General features: G+C 41.3%; 1 protein-coding gene across 1 annotated transcript in view; it reads left to right on the forward strand.

Annotated features, from left to right (window-relative positions):
- Positions 1-22,192, forward strand: part of MGC80611 (protein) — a gene marked incomplete at its 3' end in the record, with an annotated part of 49,132 nt that extends 26,940 nt beyond the window's left edge. The window contains 7 exon segments of the mRNA NM_001092258.1: positions 12,704-12,783; positions 13,894-14,085; positions 14,551-14,625; positions 15,187-15,288; positions 16,576-16,698; positions 21,194-21,277; positions 21,366-22,192. Of these exon segments, the coding sequence (NP_001085727.1) occupies positions 12,721-12,783; positions 13,894-14,085; positions 14,551-14,625; positions 15,187-15,288; positions 16,576-16,698; positions 21,194-21,277; positions 21,366-21,434 (708 nt within the window). The 5' untranslated portion in view covers positions 12,704-12,720.
- Between the last annotated feature and the right edge of the window lie 3,450 nt (positions 22,193-25,642).

Genomic DNA, 25,642 nt, shown 5'->3' on the forward strand with positions numbered 1-25,642 from the left:
CCCAATGGAGCAGTGAAGACAAGAGCGTGGGTCAGATTATGACATTCTCACAGGGAAAAATGAATGATCATGTCCCTTTAAACAAACAGCTATTACTGTCTGTGATTTACTGCACCGGTGACCCCTGCACATCCTCTCAATCTTCCCCAGAATTGTAACCGTCTCAGCACTGGCGCTCATCATTATTATCCGTCTGCCAATTAACTTCCCCCTTGGGTGCCCCCCTGACCCCTCTAGTCACATGCACTCGACAAACTGCGATTTGGCTGATTTAGGGACACAACCTTGACGGCAAAAGCTTGTGCTCAGCCAGCAGGGAAACTTTCCTCTCTCATTGCTTTTTTTTTTTTTTTCTCACTTAATTTCAGATTCAGCATTTAGTTGAAGGAAACAGCTCTCGGCTGCCAGAAATCAGATAAAAGGGACATTCTGTGCTCTGAGACTGTTATTACTATTATAATGGTCACAGGCTGTGAGAGATGCACATTTACATACAGGGAAATTATTCTCTTTATATAAAAGGCGTTTCTCTTGGAATTATTTCTTCTTAAAGGGCAAGTACTGGCAATTTCTACACGCGTTTTCAGGGGACTGCCAGTGACGTAACTAGATGTTACTGGCCCTACAGCAAATTCAATTTAAAGCCGCAAAATATTGATGATTTGGCCTATTCTCATGGCCGGCTTTGGGGAAAGGCCACCAAGCCCGGGCCTAGGGTGGCAGGATTTTAGAGGACGGCATTCTGCTCAACCACACCCACATTGGTTCAAAAACACTGGAGATGTGAAGGAGATACAACAATTTACTTTAAATTTCCCGTGCGCCAATCCCCATGGCTCTGGTCCCGATGGTGAAACTTTGCACGAATAAATCGGAGGGGCAGGGTGATGAATGGCAGTGGGCCTAGGGGCGCCTCGCTATGTAAATCCGGCCCTGCCCATTCTATGAAGATATTTTAAAATTGCTCATTAATTAGGGCCTCACAGGATCTCCTACACTCCTGGGCCCCCTACTTTCTCTTTTGTTATGCCGCCAGGGGTGATCCTGGGGCTGCTTCCACCTAATGCTGATGCCACCTCACTCCGAGAAGGTCAAAAGGTGGACGCATCGTAGTGATGTGCGGGTTTTCCCCCGCACCCGCCCGCCACAGCCCTCCCTCCACCCGAGCCCGACTTCCGGGTTCCTTTTATAGATCCACGCTGCCCCACCATTGATGTCACAAAAGGGACGGGGTGAGTAGGTGCAGCATTTATACAAGAACCTGGAAGCCACCTTTTGCAAGGTCGGCCTGAACTTGCCCGACCCGCGGGCCAGCCCACACATCACTACCGCATCGCTAGTCAATGAGCGATATAGTGCACTCTGCATTAACGGAGGCAAATTTTTGTTCTAAAAAACTTAAAATCAGCTCTAAAAGTTACAGGAGGCGGCTGTTTGCCCCGGTATAATGCCCCCCTAGAACATATGGCAGGAAATAAAGTGCCAGTACCAGAGTTTTTATTTAGTATTGGAGCATAGGGTTGCTCATGTGATATGCCATCTGGTTAGTGGAGGCAGAAGCTCCAACCAGGAAAGTAATTGGAAGCTGAACTAAAGGTTTATTTGGTGTATTTATGGTGGGTTGTGCCCACCCAGTCTGTCTGATTAACCTTGCGTAAATGAGACTATGAGACACAGGGGAGCCAGAAGCTACTGCCACCCTAGTGGTGATTCAAGGGTTCCCACTGCATTCCCACTATGTTCCCACAGTAGCCCTATTCCATAATGTTAATTTAACAAGCGAGGCCCTTCCCAGTGCAACCAGATAGCAGCAACAGGCCTGCAGCTACACAATGAGAAAATAAAGCAAATGGAACCACAAGATATTAAAACAATGAAGAACAAATGTAAATTGCCTTAGGATAAACTGTTTATATTATGCTAGAAGTTATATTTACCGTCAACTACCCCTTTGCTTGTTAGAATGTCTGTTTGCTGACATTACAGAGATTGGTATTAGAGTTCTGATTCCAGAAGGAATGTGGAAATAAGTGATGTGTTTGCAGCTTTTAGAGAAATGGTCATGGATCTATGGTCTGAAATCTAACGCGACGGAATGCAAAATGAAATGGAGTTTAAAGGGCAACTAAAGCCATGAACTTGCATAGAACTGCTGAGCAGGTTCTCAGTGCCATCACACGTATAAGGTTTAACCCTCCATGCCACTGCCACTTGCCTTCTGCATTTCTAATGCATGGTCCTTCTTCTTTAGGTTTTCTTGGGTTTAGTGAATGCTTGCTGTGCTGCCAATGACTAATAAATAAAGCCTGTTTTTTCTCAGTTTAGTTGTAGACAATAATGGCCCTTACACAAAGGTCGTTTTCAACTGCGCTCCCCTGCATTCTGGTTTCATGCGTTCAGCCACAGAGGAGCACAGGAGTAAACGCACGCCATTACTGTCAAGGGGGCTGTACTCACACAGACGCATGTAAGCGACCGAACGCAGGTTGAGACGCAGCATGTTGCATTTTACGTGCGTTCAGTGCTTACATGCGTCTGTGTGAGTACAGCCCCCTTGACAGTAATGGCGTGCGTTTACTCATGGGCTCCCCTGCGGCTGAACACATGAAACCAGAATGCAGGAGAGCGCAGCTCAAAACGCCTGTGTGCAAGGGTCGTAATAGTCTCGGTTTTTGGAGAAAACTTGTTGATGAACCAATTAAAATTCATTGTCAGTGTTTCCCTAACCATTGTTCCTTAGAAAGCTGGGCAGTCTACATCTGGGGTCCCCAACCACCGGGCCACGGACTGTGCCGTACTGGGCCCCCTGTTCCCATCTGCAGTCTATAATAGTTGCAAAAACAATGAAAAAGGCCCTAATTACCTGCAATCCCAGCTCCCTGACATTTCATTACCATGACACCAGCTGTGTGAAGCCCAGGAAGCTTTCTACTGTTAAGGACCAAAATACTGTTTGGACAGTTTTTTTGGTAAATCCGTTATCCAGAAAACTCAGAATTATGAAAAGGCTGTCTTCCATAGACACCATTTTATCCAAATAATTAAAACTTTTAAAAGTAATGTCTGTTTTCTCTATAATAATAAAACAGTAGCTTGTACTTGATCCCAACTAAGATATAATTAATCCTTATTGGAAGCAAAACCAGCCTATTGGGTTTATTTCATGTTTAAATGATTTTCTAGTAGACGTAAGGTATGAAGATACATATTACTAAAAGATCCCTTATCTGGAAAACCCCATGTCCCGAGCATTCTGGATAACAGGCCCCATATGGGATCTGTTATGCAGAAACCCGTTATCCAGAAAGTTCCAAATTACCGAAAGCCTGTCTCCCATAGACTTTATTATAATCAAATAATCCAATTTTTAAAAAATGATTTCCTTTTTCTCTGTAATAAAAAAACAGTACCTTGTACTTGATCCCAACTAAGATAAAATGAATCCTTGTTGGAAGCAAAACCAGCCTATTGGGTTTATTTAAGGTTTAAATGATTTTCTAGTAGACTTAAGGTATGAAGATCCAAATTACTGAAAGATCCGCAAAACCCCAGGTCCCAAGCATTCTGGATAACAGGTCCCATACCTGTACTTTCAAATTAACTGTGCTCTGGAGAGGAAATTAAAGTAGCCCTGGTGCATAATGTGCATAGCCAAAAGCTTTTGTAATACTGGCACACATACGCTGCTGGGTACATTTCAACTGTCTGCGTTTGTGTTGTAGTTCACATACTGGTAAAAAATGCACCAAAAAAATGATTTTATAATAGAGCCTCAGTCACTCATCTTCACTTCTTCCTCTAGTCATGGTTCATATACAGGTATGGTATCCGTTATCCAGAAAGCTCCAAATTGCGGGAATGCTCCATTATGATCAAATAATTACATTTTTTTAAATTATTTTCTTTTTCTCTGTAATAATAAAACAGTACCTTGAACTTGATCCCAACCAAGATTTAATTCATCCTTATTGAAGGCAACACAATCACGTTAGATTTAATAAATTTTTATATGATTTTTTAGTAGACAATATGGAGATCTGAATTATGAAAAGACCCCTTATGCGGAAACCCCCATGTCCCAAGCAAGCATTCTGGATAACAGTTCCCATACCTCTATGACTGGCAGGGATGATGGGAGTTGTAGTTCAGTAACAGCTAGATGAAAGATGAAAACAGAGTTCAACAGTTCCCCAGAGGGAAATTTTACAGTTTTTTGTTTGCTTGTATTTGATATTTATAGGTGTATTTGATATTTATAGGTGTATTTGATATTGATAGGTGTATTTATCAAAAGGTGACCTCGGTTTTCACCATATGATAATATCACCAATTACTGTACCCCTATACCCTCAATTACCAAATGAAGCACTGTTTTAATAACCACCCCACACCTCCTGTCTTTTTTCCCATTTCACCACTTTGCTCTGTAGGATCTAATTGGGGCATATTTATTAAAGATTAAATAGCTCCATAGATGAAGTCTGGACACATTTAGGCATCACCTCACAGTCGCTGTTCTATACATTGTTTTCTAGGAGTCAACCCAAGAATTTCCTGCTCATGGTAACAGATGGGAGGGGGTTCAGCCCGACTCTGGTTTCTGTTGTTTAAAATCCACCGCTTCCCGACTTTTTCTGTTTATCTTAGAATGAGATTTTCTGTAAGTGCTGGAGAAAAAAAAAATCAAATTTTTTTTAGGCTCTCAGCTACCGGATGGTGCTTTTTGGTTAGAGAAAATTGTGTTTATGTCTATATATAAATATATAAACATATTTTGTTGCTCCCGGAGCTTGCTTATCTGACACAGCAGCACTGCACATTTCCCACTTATAATGCAGCAACCGATTACAGTTTCATAAATTCTCCTTGTCGCCTATAATGAATATGTTATGGGCTGTCACTCGTACAAGACTGATAGAGATAGCATCTTGTTCCCAGCTTGATTAGAAGGAGCATCCCACAAAACAACTTGAGCCTGTTTGTCTGTGCAAGTGGGTGGCCAGAAGGAAAGGTGGAATCACTGACAGGGTCCCAAGTTGTTAGGCACCCCCAATGATTCTAGTGGCTTATCTCCTACCTTGGGCCGGCACTCCTCTTCTTCAAAATACAGCCGAGCTAAATATTCAAATCTGTCTGCCTATTCTTCATTCCTGTTGGAATATAGCTCTTCCAAAAAGTGGAACAAACTCCAAGAAGCCAAACGGTGGCTCTTGGAACAGTCAACCTGAAGGCCAGTTAGGGTGAGACTTTGGGAGAATCCCTATTTACACTTCTAGATACACCTGAAAGCCCAATCCAGGTTTGGGTGAAAACATTTTTGCTATCCTAGATAAGATACCTACAGTTTTTGACAGATGGTCAACTGCCAAAATGTGCTGCTGGAATGCAACTGGCAGCAGATTCACTCTCTAGTCTAGTGGTTGTCAGACTTTTTTCAGCTGAAGCCCCAGTACTTGAAGGTGTTGATCAGAGACTACATTAGTTCATGAAATAGGCACAAAATAGAAAAATATTGGCCTATTATGCATTCAGTCATAGTTTCAAAAAGGAGAGTAAATGCATATTCACTCCAATTCTCACCCTGTCTGACCTACAAGCTGGTCTTTCAGGTGTATCTTGGAGAGCTAATGTCCATTCTCACCCAACCTTGCCTTCAGGCTCAGTTTCCTCACCACTTCTCCAAGCTTCATTGTGGAGGAAGACCCTGTTAGTCCCCAGCAAAGAGGTTGAGAAAGCAGAGCTTCTTAAATCAGCAGGGTAACATAGAAACCCAAGTGGTCAACGTCTTTGTGCAGGACTTCAATAATAAGGTCATAGGTGTACTCACAGCAGAGCATTGCAGGGCATGGTTTTCACAGGCCCCACTTCTAGCTTACATATACAGACAGTTGCTTATGTTACACAAAATACAATGATGTGAAACATGTTGGGATCAGCCTGGCTGAGGATGCTGGGATTTGATGTTTACATAAGCTGGAGGTCGGTGACTTTGACATCCTTAATACATTTCACTGGTCCTTCCACTAGGGGAGCACAAGAGTAAGTTCTGGGCTTGAATCCCAAGAAGCTCTGGACGTGCACCACAGGCGTCGTCTCTTTTCCGGCAGCAATTCCAACGCCCCCCCCATACATTAGCTGAGTTACTTGAGTTGTCATCTGAGCTGGCTTCTAATTCTGGTCAGGAATGGGTGGGGTGCCTCTGGTTAATTCCTTTAAATACATCATGCACAGCTGGTTTCCTGTGCCAGAGACATAATGTCCTGTTGGCACCTTAGGGGAAAAAAATACATTCTGGAATATTCTCCCATTACAAACACTCTGTTCAGATTTTAGAGGAAAACACCTGCCATGGAGAAACTAATTGCACTTTTATTGAGTGAAAATGATTATGGTCCTAAGTCCTGGGTCCAAAGGTTGCCACATGTCTGGGCACATAATAAAAACACATCCTGCATGGCTTTATAGCAATTCTTTGAGATGCCTGCTGCAGTCTGCAATGGTTTCTGTTGCATGCATTGAAATGAACCAGCCTGATAGATACCTAGCTGATATTCAGCTGTCGGGCAATCGGTTATGAGTCAGGAGGGTCCAATACATCAGCCAATAAGCCTTCAACTCCAGGGACTGAATCAACAACTTATATCGGCCCCTGTATGACCAGCTTTAGTGGCAGAGACAGACCAGCTGGTAGGGGAGGGTGAGGAGGGACATGGAACTGGTCTAATGCTGCTCTGCTTGCATGAATTCATGTATTGTGCTCACCCCTTTCCCCCAAATGATTGCACCCTAGGCAGGTGCTTCTCTGCCTACACTCCTGGCTCTGGTTGGATGCTGGAATCTCATTTGCCCAACAGATGTGAGACAGACACACAAATACATAACACAGATTCCTGTTTGTCAGTCTGCTGTGCTCTACCTTCCCTCAGTTACAAACCAAAACTATCACGGGTAAAGAGGTTAGGGTGGACAGTCTTTTGAGGAGAATATTTATATTTATATAAATCTGAACTTTTCACCAACAGGTAGGAGATATCTGCTTGTCCTGGAACACTTAAAGGGTTTGTTCACCTTCAAACAGTTAGTTGTTTTCAGATCACTATAAATAACAACTTTTTCAAATTACTTTCTAATTTCTATGTGTCACTGTTTTTCTAATATTGAAAAAGTGTCATTTTTCACCTCTGTCATTTTTCAGCTCTGGGAGGGGGGTCGTTGACCCCCGGCCTAAACTGTTATACTGTAATACATCTAGTTTATACATTTGTTATCTTTGTCCCTGCTGAGCAGAATCTCTGGGTTTCATTACAGGCAACTGTTAGAATTGATACAATTGTTGCTAATTCTCCAGAGATGCTGCTGAGAAATATATCAACTCAATGTTGCAAAATTGTAACGGTTCAGAAGCTGCACCTGAATTACTGAGCTTCCAAACTCAAACACCAGAGAGAAAATCTAACTTTACACTTAGATTTTGGAAAAAAATAAATAGAAATGCAAAGTAATTGAAAAAAGTCTTTATTTCTGGGGAACAATCTGAAACCAACTGAACTGAAAAAAGTGTTTGGAAGGTGAACAACCGCTTTAAAGGAAAACTATACCCCCAAAATGAACAGTTAAGTAACAGATAGTTTACATCATATTAAGTGGCATATTATTGAATCTTACCAAACTGGAATATGTATTTAAGTAAATCTTGCCCTTTTACATCTCTTGCCTTGAGCCACCATTTTGTGATGGTCTGTGTGCTGCCTCAGAGATCACCTGACAATATATTTTTATAGAGACCTACATTGTTTGGGGGGGTATAGTTTTCCTTTAAAAGCGGTACTATTTAAAGGGATACGGTCATGGGAAAACATGTTTTTTTTCAAAACACATCAGTAAATAGTGCTGCTCCAGCAGAATTCTACACTGAAATCCATTTCTCAAAAGAGCAAATAGATTTTTTTATATTCAATTTTGAAATCTGACATGGGGCTAGACATATTGTCAATTTCCCAGCTGCCTCCAGTCATGTGACTTGTGCTCTGATAAACTTCAATCACTCTTTACTGCTGTACTGCAAGTTGGAGTGATATCACCCCCCCCCAGCAGAATAACAACAGAAAATGGGAAGGTAACGAGATAGCAGCTCCCTAACACAAGATAACAGTTCCCTTGAAGATCTAAGAACAGTAAAAGCCAAGTCCCACTGAGAAAGATTCAGTTACATTAAGTAGGAGAAATAACAGCCTGGCAGAAAGTAATTTCATCCCAAAGTGCAGGCACAAGTCACATGACTTATGGCAGCTGGGAAACTGACAGCATGTCAAGCCCCATGTCAGATTTCAAAATTGAATATAAAAAAATCTGTTTGCTCTTATGAGAAATGGATTTCAGTGCAGAATTCTGCTGGAGCAGCACTATTAACTGATGTGTTTTGAAAAAAACCACATTTTCCCGTGACAGTATCCCTTTAAATATTACCTTTAAGCCCTTACTGTCCCATTACTGTAGCACTGCATTCGGCATTTGTAGTTCTGCCTGTAGCACCAGCCACTTTGCTCATGAGTGAGAATTGATTTTGGTAATTTTCAAACAGCCACTGTTGCTGTAGCCGTGATGCTGGGCTTTTGGAACAGAGACCTGATACCTAAGTACCTTCAGCCTATTGGGTATCCGCTCTGTCCCAAGGCTGAAGTTACTAATTTATCCAACCTTGGCTAAAGTAAAGTCAACTGATAGATATCGGTAGTATTTCTTTCTGGGACATCAACCCAATGTGTATCCCATTATTGTTGTAACTTGTTAATGGGGTTTCCGAGCATATTGGAAGTTGTAATTCAACAGCTTGATGGAATCAAGTTGGGAACCCAATGTTCCTGACTAGCCATGAGCCCCTTTTTTAATGTAGGTTCCCCAGGATCCAGAGACAGTGGTGAGCTGTTAGCGGTTGATAATAGGGATGCACCGAATCAAGGATTTGGTTCGGCATTCGGCCATGCACTGAATCAAGGATTTGGTTCGGGATTCGGCCATGCACTGAATCAAGGATTTGGTTCCGGATTCGGCCAGGATTTTTCTGATTCCAAGTACCTGGTCAAACTGAATGCAAATCCTAAAAATCACTTGACTTTTCGTCACACAGACAAGGAAGCATATGCAAATTAGGGTTCAGATTTGGTTTGGTATTTTTGCTGAATCTTTCATGAAGCATTCAGGGTTCAGCAGAATCCAAAAATGGATTCCGACTCAGTCCATCGCTAGTTGATATGAATAATGGTTAATAGACATTTGGAGATCCCCATGTGCCAATTTCGAATCTATCAAATCTAATGTTCCTATACTGTTCATATCTTAAACTTCCTGCATGGTAGATGAATGTCGCTGACAGATTGCGGTGTCTCCATAGTGCGTGCATTTCTTCCCGCGCAGTGCAAGTGGCAGCCGGCTGACCCTATGACTGTGCAGTTGTCTAACAGTCAAAAGTACACAGTGCTGCATTGCAGTCTGACATCCCCACCATCGGCAGTGCTCTTACTCTATCTCGGAAATAATTACATGTTTTATTCCTTTCTGCATGTTATTGCATCTCTCTGTGTCGCGTTTCTTTTACCATCTGTCACTTTGAGATGTGCCCTGTGTTCTGTCCTCTTTGCTATTCCCTCTGTCCCTCTTCCCCTCCCTCACACCCCTCTCTTGCTACCCTCTCCTATCCGACGCTCTCTTACTGATGCTGTTCCTTGTCAGGAGACGGTCCCAATAACAGGAGGTACCAGCTCTGGTTCATTATGTAGCAAGCCTAGGAGGATTGTTGGCGTAAGAAGGAATTCTACACAAGTCTCTTGCTTTTTTATGGCTTCCAATAAAGAATCCGCGTGTCTAATGATAAAATACACAGCATCATTCCCTGAAGATTAGCAGAGGAAATCTGGGAGTCTGTGCGAGCAAACTCTCTGGATATGAGAAAGTGATTATGTGCTGAGAGCGCAGAATAGACAATGATGGAAAATCAGTGATGGAACAGCAGCTATCCTAGATGCATAATCTCTCCCTGCTGCCTGAGCTAGAGCTTCACCTTCTCTGCAGCCCCGACTTGCAGGGATTTAATTTATTGCTTTTGTACCATCATGGTGCTCTTCATCAAGCCTGGCTAAAGCAGATTTCCATGTATCGAAGCCATCTCTTCCTTTGAGTTTCAGAGCATTTGTGCTGATCTTGTGCATGGCAGCTCACATCTCCAGCGTCTACAGAGGACTTTCTACAGCATCCTACAGGAAAGGATGTACCTCCTTTTAAAATGATATGAAACTAAACTGCAAGAAGAAGCACAAATCAATGGACTTCCATAATCTTTGCATTATTGATGACACTGACTACAGAGTTTTTTTCCACGGAAGAGGACGAGAAATTTGAAGGACTTTACCTAGTTAGGGTTGGATGAACAATTATCCCAACATAAGCTGCCAACATTGGACTCCTCCGTACATTTTACTCCTCCATCATTTATTCGTTCTTACTCATTCCATGTTCTCTTTCAAGTTATGATAGTGATATAGTCACTTGCATAGTATCCTCATTAAGGGCAGCTTCTTTGTCATCTTGTATAGTCCCCATCTAAAAAGAGACGTGTTATAGTCTCCAACCAGGATCAAGCATCTCTTTCTCTGAATATTGTGTCCCTAGAGGGACTATAACCAAGCGTTTGTGATAGACAGATTTAAATATGGGCCAATGTTCTCTGCTCTTTAATGAGAGACATAAAGTTTAGTGTTGCTTAATTAACTTTACTCTATGGAATTGCATGAGTACAAGACTTGATATTGAATATACTATTGCCATGTCATTTGTACAGATGATTTATTTGTAAGAATATTATTAGGAATAATTTAGTTTGGGCTGGGAGATCATTATTAGAATCTTGGAAACCTTGAATCCACTGCTGCCTGTGCCAGACAAATAGTCTTTAGTATAGTGACGTTCCATAGATATTCACCGCAGCTTTACTTATTTTACCCTGCTCCCATACCTACCCCAGCATGCATCTAGCTAGAGGAAGTCTTCATGGGAAAGTGTTTATTTGCTGATTTTCCTTATTACACTGATGAGAAATCTGAAATGCGGGACTTGGCAAACAGGAACTCTGTGATTAGGGACTGGGATATGTCACAGTTGAAGACTTGGCTTTGGAGTGAGAGTTGTTCTTGGCACTTGGCACGGAGACCCCCACTGAGAAGCCAATCCATGTAACTGCTAGAGGCATATTAATAGGGGGTTTTAAATATTCAGTTCCTTGTAGATGTGGAAGGGAAAAGCTTGATTAACTGAATCATAATGAGGGGGTATTAAGATATCATTTGGTGGGTAATAGTAGTGTTTCCTCTGGAACCGTTTTGCTTTTCATTTGTGTAACTCGACTCTTTCCCATTCTGAAAATGTTGGCCAATTCAGTATGACTCAATGAGCACAGTGTTACAATAGCTCTTTATTGCAGCTCCTAAGAAGCCAAACATTCTTTAAATGTTAAGGACCTTTGTATTAGGGGGTCTTCTCTACCAGTATTTTATGTTGTAAACTCTACAAATCGCAGGTTATAACACTGTAACCTTTTCCTAAAGGCTTCTGGGAAATATGTAGTATTCGTATTCTGATGCCTTGTCGAGAGTCACAAAGAATGTCATAAATTCCATCATTGTAGATCATAAACCCTTGCATGAGAATGACACCATCACATGCTGTGGTTCCATTTTGACCTTCTGCTTTTGGTTTAGATCATGATCTAATCACAAAAAAAAGTATATTTGTAACCACAGAAAAAAGATATTGAGTTCAGTGCACACCATATTATGTGCTGGCTTTCCAAGTGATGGGTCCATTATAGCTTAGCAGGATAATGTAGCTCCAGTGTGGCAGCACATTTAGTTGGTCGGAGATTTTGTGTAATTACTTTGACTAACTTGTTCTTTTTTTTTAACGTTATATACTGTTGTAACTTGGCATCTTGAGACTTCTATGGAAACCACTAGAGAAAGAGCTGCAGGCTATGTTAAGCTTGCTTCTCTAATTAGTGTTGGTTTGTTCCCATCAGACATCAGAAGAGAACTGTTGGAGTTCAAAACCCATAAATACTTTCAATTTACTCTTTCCAAGCATCAGATGCTGCTTATGCTTCTCAAGCTTTTATTTTCATGTTCGTTTTTATTATTTCATCTGACATGTTGAATTCAAGGCAATTCTCTGACCTGATTGCCTAGGTCATTTTTTGTTAATAGTTTTTTGTACATAAAAATTATAGTCACTTCTAAATCTTCTTGGTCCACCTCATGATTAAGAATTATGATAAAAGTTAAGGATAAGCACATTAATTCTTAGCAATGACCTTACTGTACCTGCACCAAATTGGATCTACTGAACTCCTCTTTAAAGCTGAGGATTAGGCAAGATGGTGCACATCTAGAGGAAGACCAATTGAGTATCTACCAAAGACTTGGCCTGTACAGAATGCAAACATCCAGTAGTGACGACCCGAGCTACAGCCAGAGCTCTCCTCCACAGGGCCGGCGTTCTCGGTGGAAGGGTGTATACAGTGGGAGATGGGGGGTCGGAGGCAGTTCCTCTTTTAGTGGGACTCAGGCAAATCCAGAAGAATTGCCAGATGGGGAAACCAGGAAGGAGAACAGAGTTATTGTCCTGTATCTGGATCTATCATTTCTTTTGCTCCTAGAGCTAAAGAAGATGAGTATGACAAGAGGTTGCCTGCTCTGCATCAAGATCACCATGTTCATCTTCAATCTCATCTTCTGGGTGAGTACAATGTCCATGGGTGCATATACACCATATGTAGCCCTAGTTAATTATTAAATATAATACAAACTTTTAAAAAAGTTCATTACAATAACTGAAAGACAATTGAGGATTAAATAACTACTAAAGCCTAGTAAATATTAGTCCACAAAGGTGTCTAGTTTTGCCACCATGATATAGTTAGCATGAGTTATGAGCTATATCAGAATTAGGTGCATGTACTAGGACAGGCATGAGAAATGAGCACCCGTAATGTCATTAAAAGCAATTTTTATTGGTCACTTGAAAGTCTCTTAAGGAGATACAGGAGCTCAATGCCAGTGAGACTGCTCTACCTAGGTCAATTTCTTGATCAGATTCTCTTTTGCCAGCATGTTGAATGGATGGATATATCATTTTCTTTGAACCTATGTAACTTAAATCTATATCTCATCAATCAAAAACATTAGGGTGCCATTATCCTAACCATGTTTAATGGTTTAAGTTCAGATCCGATAGGACGTGGATCTTAGGAAGACCCCAAAATTGATTGGAGGTGGCCTTTTCTGTGAAACATATAGGCAGGTTCCTCGTGGAACTTTAGCAGGGTGACTATGATAGTAGTATAACCAGTCTGTAACCTTCTTAGAAGACCACTAGACCATATTGTGACCTATACAGCTCAACCCAGCTTTTAAAGGGCAGGAGTGGGCTATAGACATGGTATACGCTTGGCTGGGGCTTCTGGAGAAAAGATATAATCAGGTAACTGCAACTATTTAATTATATTTTCAACAGGGATATTTCTGGCTGTAGAGCTATTAAATTCAAAGGTGCAGACAATTCTTTTTGCGGGACAGAAAATATTCTTGATCCAACCTTGTATCTGTCCTTCCCTAAATATAGCTTACATGAGAGACCTTCTGAGCCAACATGTAAGAGAAACCACACAGATAAAACTGTATTCCGAAGACTGTACAGCATGATAGTCTTTACATTATTTATGTCGCTGCAGAGGAGAGAATGTATAGTTTGCTAAAGTTTTAGCTGCTACCAGCAGCTCATGGAACGTAGAGAATGGAGTAGTGTTTCAATGTCTTATATGCATTTTCATTTCTGTTCTCCCTGCAGCTTGGGGGATGTGGCATTCTTGGGGTTGGAGTGTGGTTGGCTGTCACCCAAGGGAAGTTTGCCACCCTCTCTGTCTCTTTCCCCTCATTGTCAGCAGCCAGTCTCTTCATGGTGACTGGCTCTATTATCATGGTGGTGGGCTTCATTGGCTGCCTGGGTGCTGTGACTGAACACCGATGCCTCCTGCTTACGGTAAGCTATAGTTTAGGCACTTACAGTAATAAGCATTGTAATATAAAATAAAAAAAGTGCCATTGCAGAAATAAAAAACTTTATTGATCCATTCATTAAAATATTGTATGCCTGAAGCACCTGGAAGGTACTTAATTATAGTCTAATGTACCTCTGCCACTATATGTCTTCATATAGGGAGCCTAAATCTGCCTTTAGTGAATACTGGCAGACTTTCAACCAAAGAGTTTGTGACATGTAAAAAATACTATCATTGATGCCCCAATATACCAAGTGATTGCTAAATACCAAATGTATCCTAATAATCTAGATAGATAGATGATAGATAGATAGATAGATAGATAGATAGATAGATAGATAGATAGATACCAAAATGCTGGAAGTTAAAATGAATAGACATCATTTAACTGTCTCAAGCTATTTTGTCAGTTCTTCAATCTCATGTAGAATGCTTTCTCTCCATAGTTCTTTGTGATTCTTCTTATTATATTCCTACTTGAGATGGTCAGCATGACACTCTTCCTTACTTACACGGAGCAGGTAAGCACTCTCCTCTATTGTATCGTAATACATTTCTAAATGGTGATAGGCATATGTATACCCCCATACACACACACATGCACAACAGAGTTAATATATACCCCTATGACATGCTTGGCATCCAGTGATATATGCACGTCTTGCAGTAAGTCAGTTCTCTCTCTAAATGTGCTGCACTTTTGGAAGGAAGGATGAAGCAATAGAGTTGGGCATCTTGGAAATGTTGGCCCTACTGCCATAACTATGTGTTTGGCAAGTAGGAGGTAGACTGGCAGTCTTGAATCTGTATAATTCCCAACTGGACTGTGCAGTTTGCGCAATGATCGAACTTACAGGCTACAGTTAACGGGAATGTGTTGGAATGTGGTTCTGGACTATAGTTACAGTCCAAGCATAGCCTAGTTTGATTGTACTATAGGAGTGCCAAGATATGGATCAAAAATCAAAGAATTGTGTGGAACAGTCAGTACCCTGCATGGACAGCTGTCGGTGGGTGCAATTTGCAGGCTTATCATATCTCTGTGGCACACTGTTCATAGCGTCATATGTGCTTATTTGCAGTTTCATAATTACGCGCAGGAGGATCTGAAAAAAGGTCTTCAGTTGTATAACACGACAGGAAATCTGGGCTTGACCAACGCCTGGGACATAGTGCAGACTGAGGTGAGCACAATAGCTTTAAGGATATCCATTGGCCACTTGTGCTTCCAGGTGCAACTGCATATGGTACTATTATGAGTTATCCTGTTTTAGTGATGAAAAAAAAAAGATTTCTTTTTGGGCTAACTCATTGGACTGTGTATGCTATTATGTCTCCATGAAATGGGCATCTGGAGAGGCTTGCTGGCGGACAAAGGGACTTGAAAATGAAAGTAGTCAGGAAGTGCAGGAATACTCCTCCTGCTGTTATTAAACACAATTGCCCCTAACACCAGCAGCTGCGACGTCCAGTAGGTCAGTAGAACAGGAAATATATGAGGCAAATGAAACATCTATGTTGTATGTGTGTTTATAATGTTTCTGGCCGATGGGTACCTAATGATACTTGGAGCCCCAGAGCATACACTTCTTTTACCCTGCCTTAAAAACAACCCTGGGCATAAGGGCAGAAACTTCCTTGTTAAGATGAAAAAACATAGTCTGTATCTGCTTCTAATAATATGATATTTTTTCCTCTTGCATCCTGATAGTTGCACTTAGATGGCCCATTAATCATTGCAGTCTTCTGTCATTATGTTTGTGGTTCATAAATCCTACAGAATTGCTAATCCTCCACCACCAAACTGTGATATATTGCTGCACAAGGAACCAACACTAATCAGATATGTTAGGAAGGTGCCTTGTGTGCAGTGGGGGCTTCTCTGCAAGCTATGAGAAGTCACCAAAGCAGGGATGCACCGAATCCAGGATTCTGTTCTGCCCGGCCGAACGAATCCGAATTTGCATATGCAAATTAGGGGCGAAGAGGGACTTTTTGTCACCACAACAAGGAAGTAAAAAATGTTTCCCCTTCCCACCCATAATTTGCATATGCAAATTAGGATTCAGTTCGGTATTTGGCCGAATCTTTTGCGAAGGATTCGGGGGTTTGGCCGGATCCAAAATAGTTGATTTGGTGCATCCCTACACCAAAGAGATCTGTGATGGTTCATACATGGTACAGAAGTCTTTTGGGAAGTCCCATGACATTCTCGTACTCAAAGGAGGAACAGATTTAGCTAGGAAGCTATTGTTGGTCCCAATTTCCATGGAGCACCGTGAGGTTCTTATTCACAGCAGGGCAGCAGCCCAGCACTTGGTGGTACATACCTTTATTGTCTACCTTTAAATATATGGACAATTGTTGCATGCTGATTTATGTTATTCTTCCTATTGGCACTTACTGCATAACAAAGCTACTAGCAAGGGAGGGAGCTTCTAACAATGCTGTGATTTTAATTTACCCCTTAGTTCCGTTGCTGCGGAGTAAAGAATGCCTCGGATTGGCTGGAAACAAAAGACAGCGTGCCTCATACTTGCTGTGCTGAGCACAGTCCTGCCTGCAAGTCCAACCCAAGCCTCTGGTGGCAAGATGTGGGTATCTTTCTCTTTTTTATGTTCCAGCAGCGTAATATTATTGTGTGCAGTGTGAGGTCCTTACAAATTAGGTTTGCAGAGGTGGTAGTGGAAGAACTTGACTGACTTACATGAAGCCATGATCTCAACCCAACTAAATTGGAATGGCAATATGAGCCTAGTCCCCAACATCATTGCCCAAGCTCTTATGTAGAAATGGGAGCAAATCCCACCAACAATGTTCCAGCGATCTTGGAAGTGTAGAAGGTAAAGGCTGTTAAATGGGTTGTTCACATTTGAGTTAACTTTTAGTATGGTGTAGATAGAGAGTGATATTGCAAATTGGCTTCATTTTTTCTTATTTTACAGGGAAACACTGTAGTGCATGTCACCCACATTAATGTGCTCTTACTGCACCTAAATAAATGTCTTTATCAGTTTATAGGCCCCTACCATGCCTAGCTAAACCAAGTGAGGCCAGACTGAATTCATGGATAGAGAAGCTGATTTGTTTTCCTTCCCGCAGCATTCCCCTGTTCTCACTTGCTCGGAGGCAGCCATCTTTAATTGGTGAAGCTATTTATGGCCCTATGCAGCTGACATTTATTGAGATAAATGAGCAATTCCCTCAGGCTCTTGTTACTTCTGATACACCTTATTTTGCCCAGGGTTCTCCTTTTCCTTGACAACTGACAGCTGCAAAGATAAGGCAGATTCTAAAATAACTGCTCTCCCAGCAACCAGTCTTGGTGCTGCTAAGGCCAAAGGTTTAAGTTGGAGGAATAGGAATTCTGGCTCTGCTCTTATATTTTGCATTGATGCCAGTATGAGCTTGAGTTGCTATGGGACTATACTAACAAAGCTCTGCTAATAATCTATTTTATTTATTTGTTGAGTGTGGAAGGAATCTGAAGTACCTGGAAGAAACCCAAACTGATGGTCAAACCACCCTGTGCCTGTGTGTCATTAGCATAACTTCTGATTCGTTGCGGAATACATATAGGCCGGTAGGAGGGGGTGTCTGGGGCTTACAAGGTCTGCCACCCCAAGGGCCCCACCATAGTAGCAAATTACTCCTCCTGCCGCCAACCTATCCTCACCCAGTTCCTTAAACTTCCAGTCCTTACACTACACATGCATGCAGTGTTGAATTACTTTTATTTGTGGTCGGGTGGATTGCAGGGAGCAGACCTGGGTCGGCTGGGCCGGTATCTCACTAGCCCAGTCCGGCCCTGGGAGTAGCAGTCTTTTGGGTGCAGCAAGGGAATGAAGCTGTTCACTACATCTAACTCTCAGTACTACAGGTATGGGATCTGTTATCCAGAATGCTCGGGACCTGGGGTTTTTCCAGATAACGGATCTTTCCATAATTTGGATCTTCATACCTTAAAGCTCCCCATAGACGCGACGATTCTTGTTGCCGAACGACCGATTTTAGGGAAGTCTGACCAATCCTTCGAAATTATCGTGCGGTTAGTGGGATTCGAACGATCGTACATCTTACGATTTTTCGGCCGACATCTGTCAGAAAATTGATCTGCCAGGTCAAAAAATCTTTGTCGGTCCCAGTGCAATCTGTCTATGTTTGCAGGACCAAGCAGGCAGCTCCCCTTTGTTTTCCTGGCAAATTGGTCTTTTTAGTTGATGGTAAATTCGTACGATCGTTCTGAGAAGATCGTGGTCTCACGATGAGGATCTGATCTTTTAAAAATCTCAACATCTATGGCCAGCTTAAGTCTACTAGAAAATCATGTAAACCTTAAATAAATAGGCTGGTGTTGCTTCCAATAAGGATTAATTATATCTTAGTTTGGATCAAGTACAAGGTACTATCTTAGTATAACAGAGAAAAAGGAAATCATTTTTAAGAGTTTAGTTTATTTGGATAAAATGGAGTCTATGGGAGACAGCCTTCCCATAATTCAGAGCTTTCTGGGTCATGAGTTTCCAGATAACAGATCCTTGTACTGTTAGAATGTAAACACAAGTGCCACTGCCCCACTTTCTACCCAGCGTTGTCTTTTCTCTTTCATCACTGCACACTGACTAGAGGCTGGAATCCCACAGGCAATACTGGTATCTATAGAGACTGGAACAATGTAGTGCAAACGTATGTGTCCGCTGCCAGGTATGCATGCTTCATCAGGCTTAATGTGTGCGTACAACACAAGCTCTATACATCAACGTGAGGCTCAGCCACCCAGGTCTCTGCAATTAATGCCTGAAACCCCTCTGTCTCTCGATAGTCTGTTTGTCTATGGATTGATACTTATTTTTTCACACTTGAGTGGATGGCTGCTTGCTCGGCTGTCTGATAAATACCCTGCTGAATGCTCGTTGTCTGGAGCACTTGGAGTAATTGTTTTCTGCTGTCCCTGTGCCCTCCTGTCAGAATAGATCTTGTCTTTTGCCTAACATGAAAGTCAAACTAGATTTGTACAATTGCAAATGGAAACAAATAGACTGAGGGATGCCTCACAGTTACAGATTGTTTAGTATTTACTGTGTATCCAGTGTGGTTCCATAGTTCATTGCTTGGCTCTGGCGATAAAAAACTGGAGATGTTACAGGCCAAAGCCTAACACTGGTTTCACAATGGTTTTGAATGTCAGAGCTGTGTTTAGGGGATGCAGTAGCTCTCACTGTTCTGGGTTCCTCATATAGAGGGGGGCGCTGCAGAAAAAGTTGGGAATATTCCCTATGATTTCTTGTACTGCACATGTTCTTTTGTGTGAATAGCGACCAACGATCAGATCAATCCGATATCACCCACCTCAAGGGCAAGGTTGCCAAACAAGCAGATCTTCAAGTGTATGGCCATTTTTAGACTCCTACCTTCCCACCATAGCGGGGCCTAGTGCAGTGACTATAAGTTCACTTAGAGTGAAAATTAAAGGGATACTGTCATGGGAAAACATGTTTTTTCTCAAAATGCATCAGTTAATAGTATTCTGAACTGAAATCCATTTTTCAAAAGAGCAAACAGTTTTTTTTATATTCAATTTTGAAATCTGACATGGGGCTAGACATATTGTCAGTTTCCCAGCTGCCCCCAGTCATGTGACTTGTGCTCTGATAAACTTCAGTCATTCTTTACTGCTTCCCCGCCTCCAGCAGCCTAACAAAAGAACAATGGGAAGGAACCAGATAGCAGCTCCCTGGTAGCTCTAAAAACAACACTCAATAGTAAAAGCCAATTCCCACTGAGACTGATTCTTCAGTTACATTAAGGGTAAGGACACACGAGGAGATTCAGGGAGATTTTGTCGCCTGGCTACTAATCTCCTTGTCTTTTGAGCAACTATCTCCCTGAACTGCCTCAGCGTTTTTCCCCATAGGCTACAATGAAAAGTCGCCTGCGCTAATGCACACAGGGCGATGCTTTTTCAATAGTTGCCTGAAATTGCCTCACTGAGGCAACTTTGGGCAACTATTGAAAGCGCATCACCGTGTGTGCATTAGCGCAGGCAACTTTTCATTGTAGCCTATGGGGAAAAACGCTGAGGCAGTTCAGGGAGATAGTTGCTCAAAAGACAAGGAGATTAGTAGCCAGGCGACAAAATCTCCCTGAATCTCCTCGTGTGTCCTTACCCTAAGTAGGAGAAATAACAGCCTGCCAGAAAGTAGTTCATCCTAAAGTGCAGGCAACCATGCAGTTCAGGCAACCATGCATTGATTTGGATAAGAGACTGGAATATGAATAGGAGAGGGTCTGTATAGAAAGACGAGTTATATAAAGTAGCATTAACATGATGGAGCTGCTTTACTAAAACTCAAATCTATCTATTTTTTTTATGAAAACAAAGTCAACGAAACTCCCTTCCATGAATTGAACTTATTTATTATTGAACTTATCATTATTCTTCAAAAATCGGAGCGACAAAATGTCGCAACAAAAGCAAGTGTCAATTCGTATCGTATGATTGATGCTCCCGAAAACTTGATTTTATTGAATTATTATTTTTGTGAAAACTTGACTTTTTTGGATTATCCAATGCCGATCACAATGTCAAGAAACAACTTCAGGGACATCTGCCAATGACTTTTACATGCGCTCAACAGGTTTGACATGGAGTATTTTCGGATTTTTAGCAGCTTTGGGGTACGATAAATCTCAAAAAATTTGAGGATTTTTTTCCATAAAAAATTGGAGTTTTCCCCCTAAAAATCTTGACCAAAAACTGGGCCCCTAAATGTGTAGCCTTACAGAGCATTTGTTTTTACATAAGGTCAGTTCCTCCAATGACTACAATGATACTGAAATTATAGAGGGAAAAAAACAATGCATTGTGGGTAACAACATGGTAATTGCATCTGAAATGGCACTGCTGTGGGGTAAATAACCCCTTAAAAGTTGCTAAAAAATTCCTCTGCCTTGCATTATATACCTTAATTAGGTGGCACATTTATCTCATTCCATACAGGTATCGGAGCACACTGCTCGTTCTCAGAAAGCAAAACTGGAAAAAAAAAAATCTATTTTCTTTAATTGACACTTGTGCTGTTCTTTCAGGCATGCTATAACAAAGTGAGGAAATGGGTTGAGACCAATATCCAGTCCGTGGGGATATTTGGCATCTGCATCCTTGTTGTACAGGTGGGTAGCCTCTCTATAAAAATCCATTACCAGCTGCCAGCCTGAACTGCCAGTTTCATACCACATTTCCCTTGTGCTTTACTTGCAGGTCTTTGGGTTGATCTTTTCCATGCTGATGTACTGCCAGGTTGTCAAAGCGGAAAAGTATTATGAATAACCCACACGAAGTTGAAGGATTATTGAGGGCAGTGCTTTGCTGCATTGGTGCAAGTATTATGCACTAGGATGTGCCTATATATAAACAAGACTGCAAAGCTCCAAATTCCATCTTCTTGACCAGCAGACGATCCAGTATCTTTCATGGAGCCTTTTTCTGCCAGCATTGCCAAAAACTATATTTTATCCTCCAGGAGCTAAAACATGGCTACCAAATACAGGTCTTTATAACCAAAGCCTGGCTTGTACATTTCCGCTGTCTTTCTTATTGATGAGGAGCGAACGTGTTTATTATAAGAGATAAAGTCATGAAATGAACTTGGAACATGGAATGCTATGCATGACAGTGCAAGTCTGCAGCGGAGAAATAAAACTCAGCCCGGTTGGTTGAGAGAGCTACACATGTAATTATCCCTGAGATGCCAACAGAGCCAGTTATCTTCATTGGTCATTGGAATGTCATTGGAATGAGCAATGAGCTAAGATTGCCCAATAGAGAATACTTTCCATTGATATCATGATGGCTAGCCAATTATTATAAGACATTGGGTTCATAACATGTCAAGGGACCATTAACACCAAGAAATTAAAATGTCTGCATTATGTTTAGAATGCATGATCATATTTATAGAAAAATAACCAGTATTTCCCTTTTCCGGGGAAGGTCAAATATATATATAATCTAAGGTTCCTTTAAATGCAAATTGGGTGGAGCTTTATATAGACTTTAGAAAAAAGATGGCCGAACACAGTAAACACACTACAACAGAAAGGTATGATGTCAACTTTAAAAAAAATACATTTTTTATCTAGAAATACCAGCTCAAATGAATCATTTTTTAATGTTTGGTGTTACTGGTCCTTTAAGCACTGTCATTTCCGTAGCAGAAAGGCCGATGGTTTATAGTTCCCACTTGATCCTCTCCCAGTCGGGCATGTACAGAGCACAATAAATGGGCATTAGGAGTCATTTAATTTTGCATTCCTATATGAATATATATATTTTGAAGCTGGCATTACATTGGTGGCAACAGGGAGCAGTTTGGGTTGTCTGGTTAACATTATTTTGGGTTGTCATTTGGTGTCCATCAGAACTGACTTTGTGTTGGTGGAAGAATCCAAAATGAATAATCCTTCTACTGACTATCAAGCAGCGTCATTACTTCTGAACCTTTGCCATCTTTTGGGTTCATGGCAACCATAAGCAATTAAAAGATCTCCAACAATAATAAACATTACCCGGCATCCTAGACCAAACCAAAGCTGTTGGTGGATGACATGCGAAGGCTTTCTAGTTGTACTTTTGCCATCAAACTTGTTTTGGTTGTGTGAAATGTGTTTCTCCAGTACCTGGTGTATAATAATAGAGATGGATGACCCAGTGGCAGTTGAGTCCCAGTAGTATAGTGGGTCCTGCTTAATTTTGTCTAACTCATGCTTCTGGAGGAGGTCCAAGAATTTTCCTACAGGATCCAGTATGACACTATTCTTATGTCTGAGAGAAACTGACATAGGGTTGGGGGAGTTGTAGTTGCACATACACTGAGAACAGCATGATATCCTTGCCTTGGATAGTGCATGATGCAGATATACAGTAGTAGAAATAACCTCCTTACTATATGCTTACATCTTATACATCTGAGGCAATGGAAGTATGGGAACTTAACTTTGATACTGCCCTAATCAGATTATGGGAACTGAATTTGCATACCAGGCCAATCAGAATAGGATAACCACAGGCCAAGCTCCTCCCACTTTATGATAAATAGGAGGTATCCACCTTGACAGTGGGATTCCAGGTCCCTGTTTGGTAAATTCCCTTTATCGCTGTGAGGTTGGTGAGCCTCTGTCAGCGTTGGCATCCTATCACCCGATACCAGTGTAATTGCTATTATTCCAGAATATTGTATTCTGATTTCTCATATAATGTCATTATTAACATCAGCCGGGCACAAGGGATGCCAGTGACCACCCTCTGCTTTATATAACAATAAAGTTTTTTTTATAACGCAGTTGGTTCTTGTAATGTACTTTTTCTGATATATAAATACAAATAAACTATGCCCACAATATTCTTAGTCCTCATATTTTAGTGTCCTTTTGGGGAAAATTAATGCATGACAAATAATTAATAAAGTATTGATAAATGCATAAATCCATGAAGGATTGATATAAGAGTAGCGTGTACCTGTTGCTGTAGCTTTGCAAATATTACTTGATGTGAGAACATTTCACAGCAGGATTTTCGGTTGATTACATATTATATAAAGTGTCGCTTAGTTTATTTGTATTATAGCATATTGCTGCACTTTATCTATGGCCCTGCCACAAAATCACCTTTTATTTTGCCTTTTCCCAGTAGCCGGGGGTCAAGTAGTTGCACTGAGTGGGGTGCAAGGTCCCAGTGGCCATGTACCCCCCATGATGTCATTGGGGAGGGAGAACCTGGGGTACAGGCCCCAGAGAAGAGCAATAAATTAAAGGGATTTTGTCATGGTTTTTATGGTGTAGTTATTAACATTATTATTATTAACATGTATTTATATAGCTCCAACATATTGCATAGCATTGTAAAGTAAATGTGATTATACAACTAAATCACATGAATTATATACATAGAACACATGGAGTTACATACATCACAATCAATACAGGTACAAAAAGGTGAGGAAGGCCCTATGCATAGGCATACAGTCTAAAGGGAAGGGAGTAATACACAAGGTGTGGGAGTGGGCAAGATTGAATTAAGTGGGTGAGAAATGTGGTACTGTATGTGATGTTGCGTTTGGTAGTTAAGCAGAGTGAGGGTAGGCTTCTCGAAAGAAGTGCGTTTTAAGAGATTTCTTGTAGTTTTTATTTCTAAATTACACTGTTTATACTGCAGACAATTCACTCTACTACTGTATGTATAATGTAATTCCTGAACAAACAAGTATTTTTTAGTTGTAATATTGGCGATATCACTTCAACTTGCAGTAAAGAGTGACTAAAGTCACATGGTTGGGGGCAGCTGGAAAACTGACAATATGTCTGTACCCAGTGTCAGACTGGCACCATGATACCAGGAAAACAGGTGTCAGTGGCCCCTCATGCTGCTAAACATTTGGCCTATATCATGGCCATTCCTTATTTCTTTGGGAATAAAGAGGCTAAATAGATGGAATAATAAATTATAGTATGTAAAGAAGAGGAATAATAATACTGAAAGTGGGGCCCTGGTCGAATGCTTTTGGGTGGGCCCCTGGTGTCCCAGTCCGACACTGTCTAAACCCATGTCAGATTTGAAAATTAAATGTAAAAAAAATCAGTTTGCTCTTTATAAAAATGGATTTCAGTGCAGAATACAGCTGGAGCAGCACTATTAACTGATGTGTTTTGAAAAAAACATGTTTTCCTGTAATAGTATCCAGTTAAGATTCATGTGGCTTCATTACACAGCAGGTGGTACTTTAGTGACTATGAACTAAGCAGCACTTTGAAAGGGGCTTTAGTTGCCCTTTAATCAGACTCCTAGGGCCATAAACTTCTCACTGTTGAAGGTGTTGCCATGTGTTGAAAATGCATTAGATTGCCTTAGAGTGGCTCATGGGCCTTATTTAGCGTTACCCTGGGTGCAAATGCTAGAGCACTAAGGACCACAAAATTGCCCCACCCCCAAATGTTAATGACACACAAGTTGATTCTCTCCTACACCCTTAGGTGCACTTTTGGGTCAGACAATTATCCGTTGAAAATGCCAAAGCCAGCAGGGTTATTAGTGCATGGGATTACCATAGAAATGTGTAGGAACCCACCAACAAAACAAGGTCACTCTCCTTCTACCTTTTCACCTTCTTTTTATCTGTGGTGGGACTATGGCCTCCTACTTTCTGCATTCAGATTCATGGGGATCTTTTCAGTGAAAATCTTTATAAATAGTAAAAAAAAAAAAGACATTGGTAGTTCCCACCTGGTTAGGGCCCCCCCAATCAAAGCCTTGGTAATTAAAGAACAAAGAAGACACTAAGAAGATAATAAGGAGCCCTAAGTCAGTTGTTATTATTGTGCATTCCTGGGTCTAAGTGATGAGTGCTGCTTGTTTATATAAGCACTGACTACACATGGGGCTGGCAAGGCTCCCCTGGATTGGGTAAAAGGCCAAACAGGGGTACGGAATGGGGCCAGAGGAGGTGATTGCATGAGCCCCAAAATTAAAGGTTACAGACTGTG

This window comes from Xenopus laevis, chromosome 7L (genome assembly GCF_017654675.1).
Source record: "Xenopus laevis strain J_2021 chromosome 7L, Xenopus_laevis_v10.1, whole genome shotgun sequence".
NCBI classification, from domain to species: Eukaryota; Metazoa; Chordata; class Amphibia; order Anura; family Pipidae; genus Xenopus; species Xenopus laevis.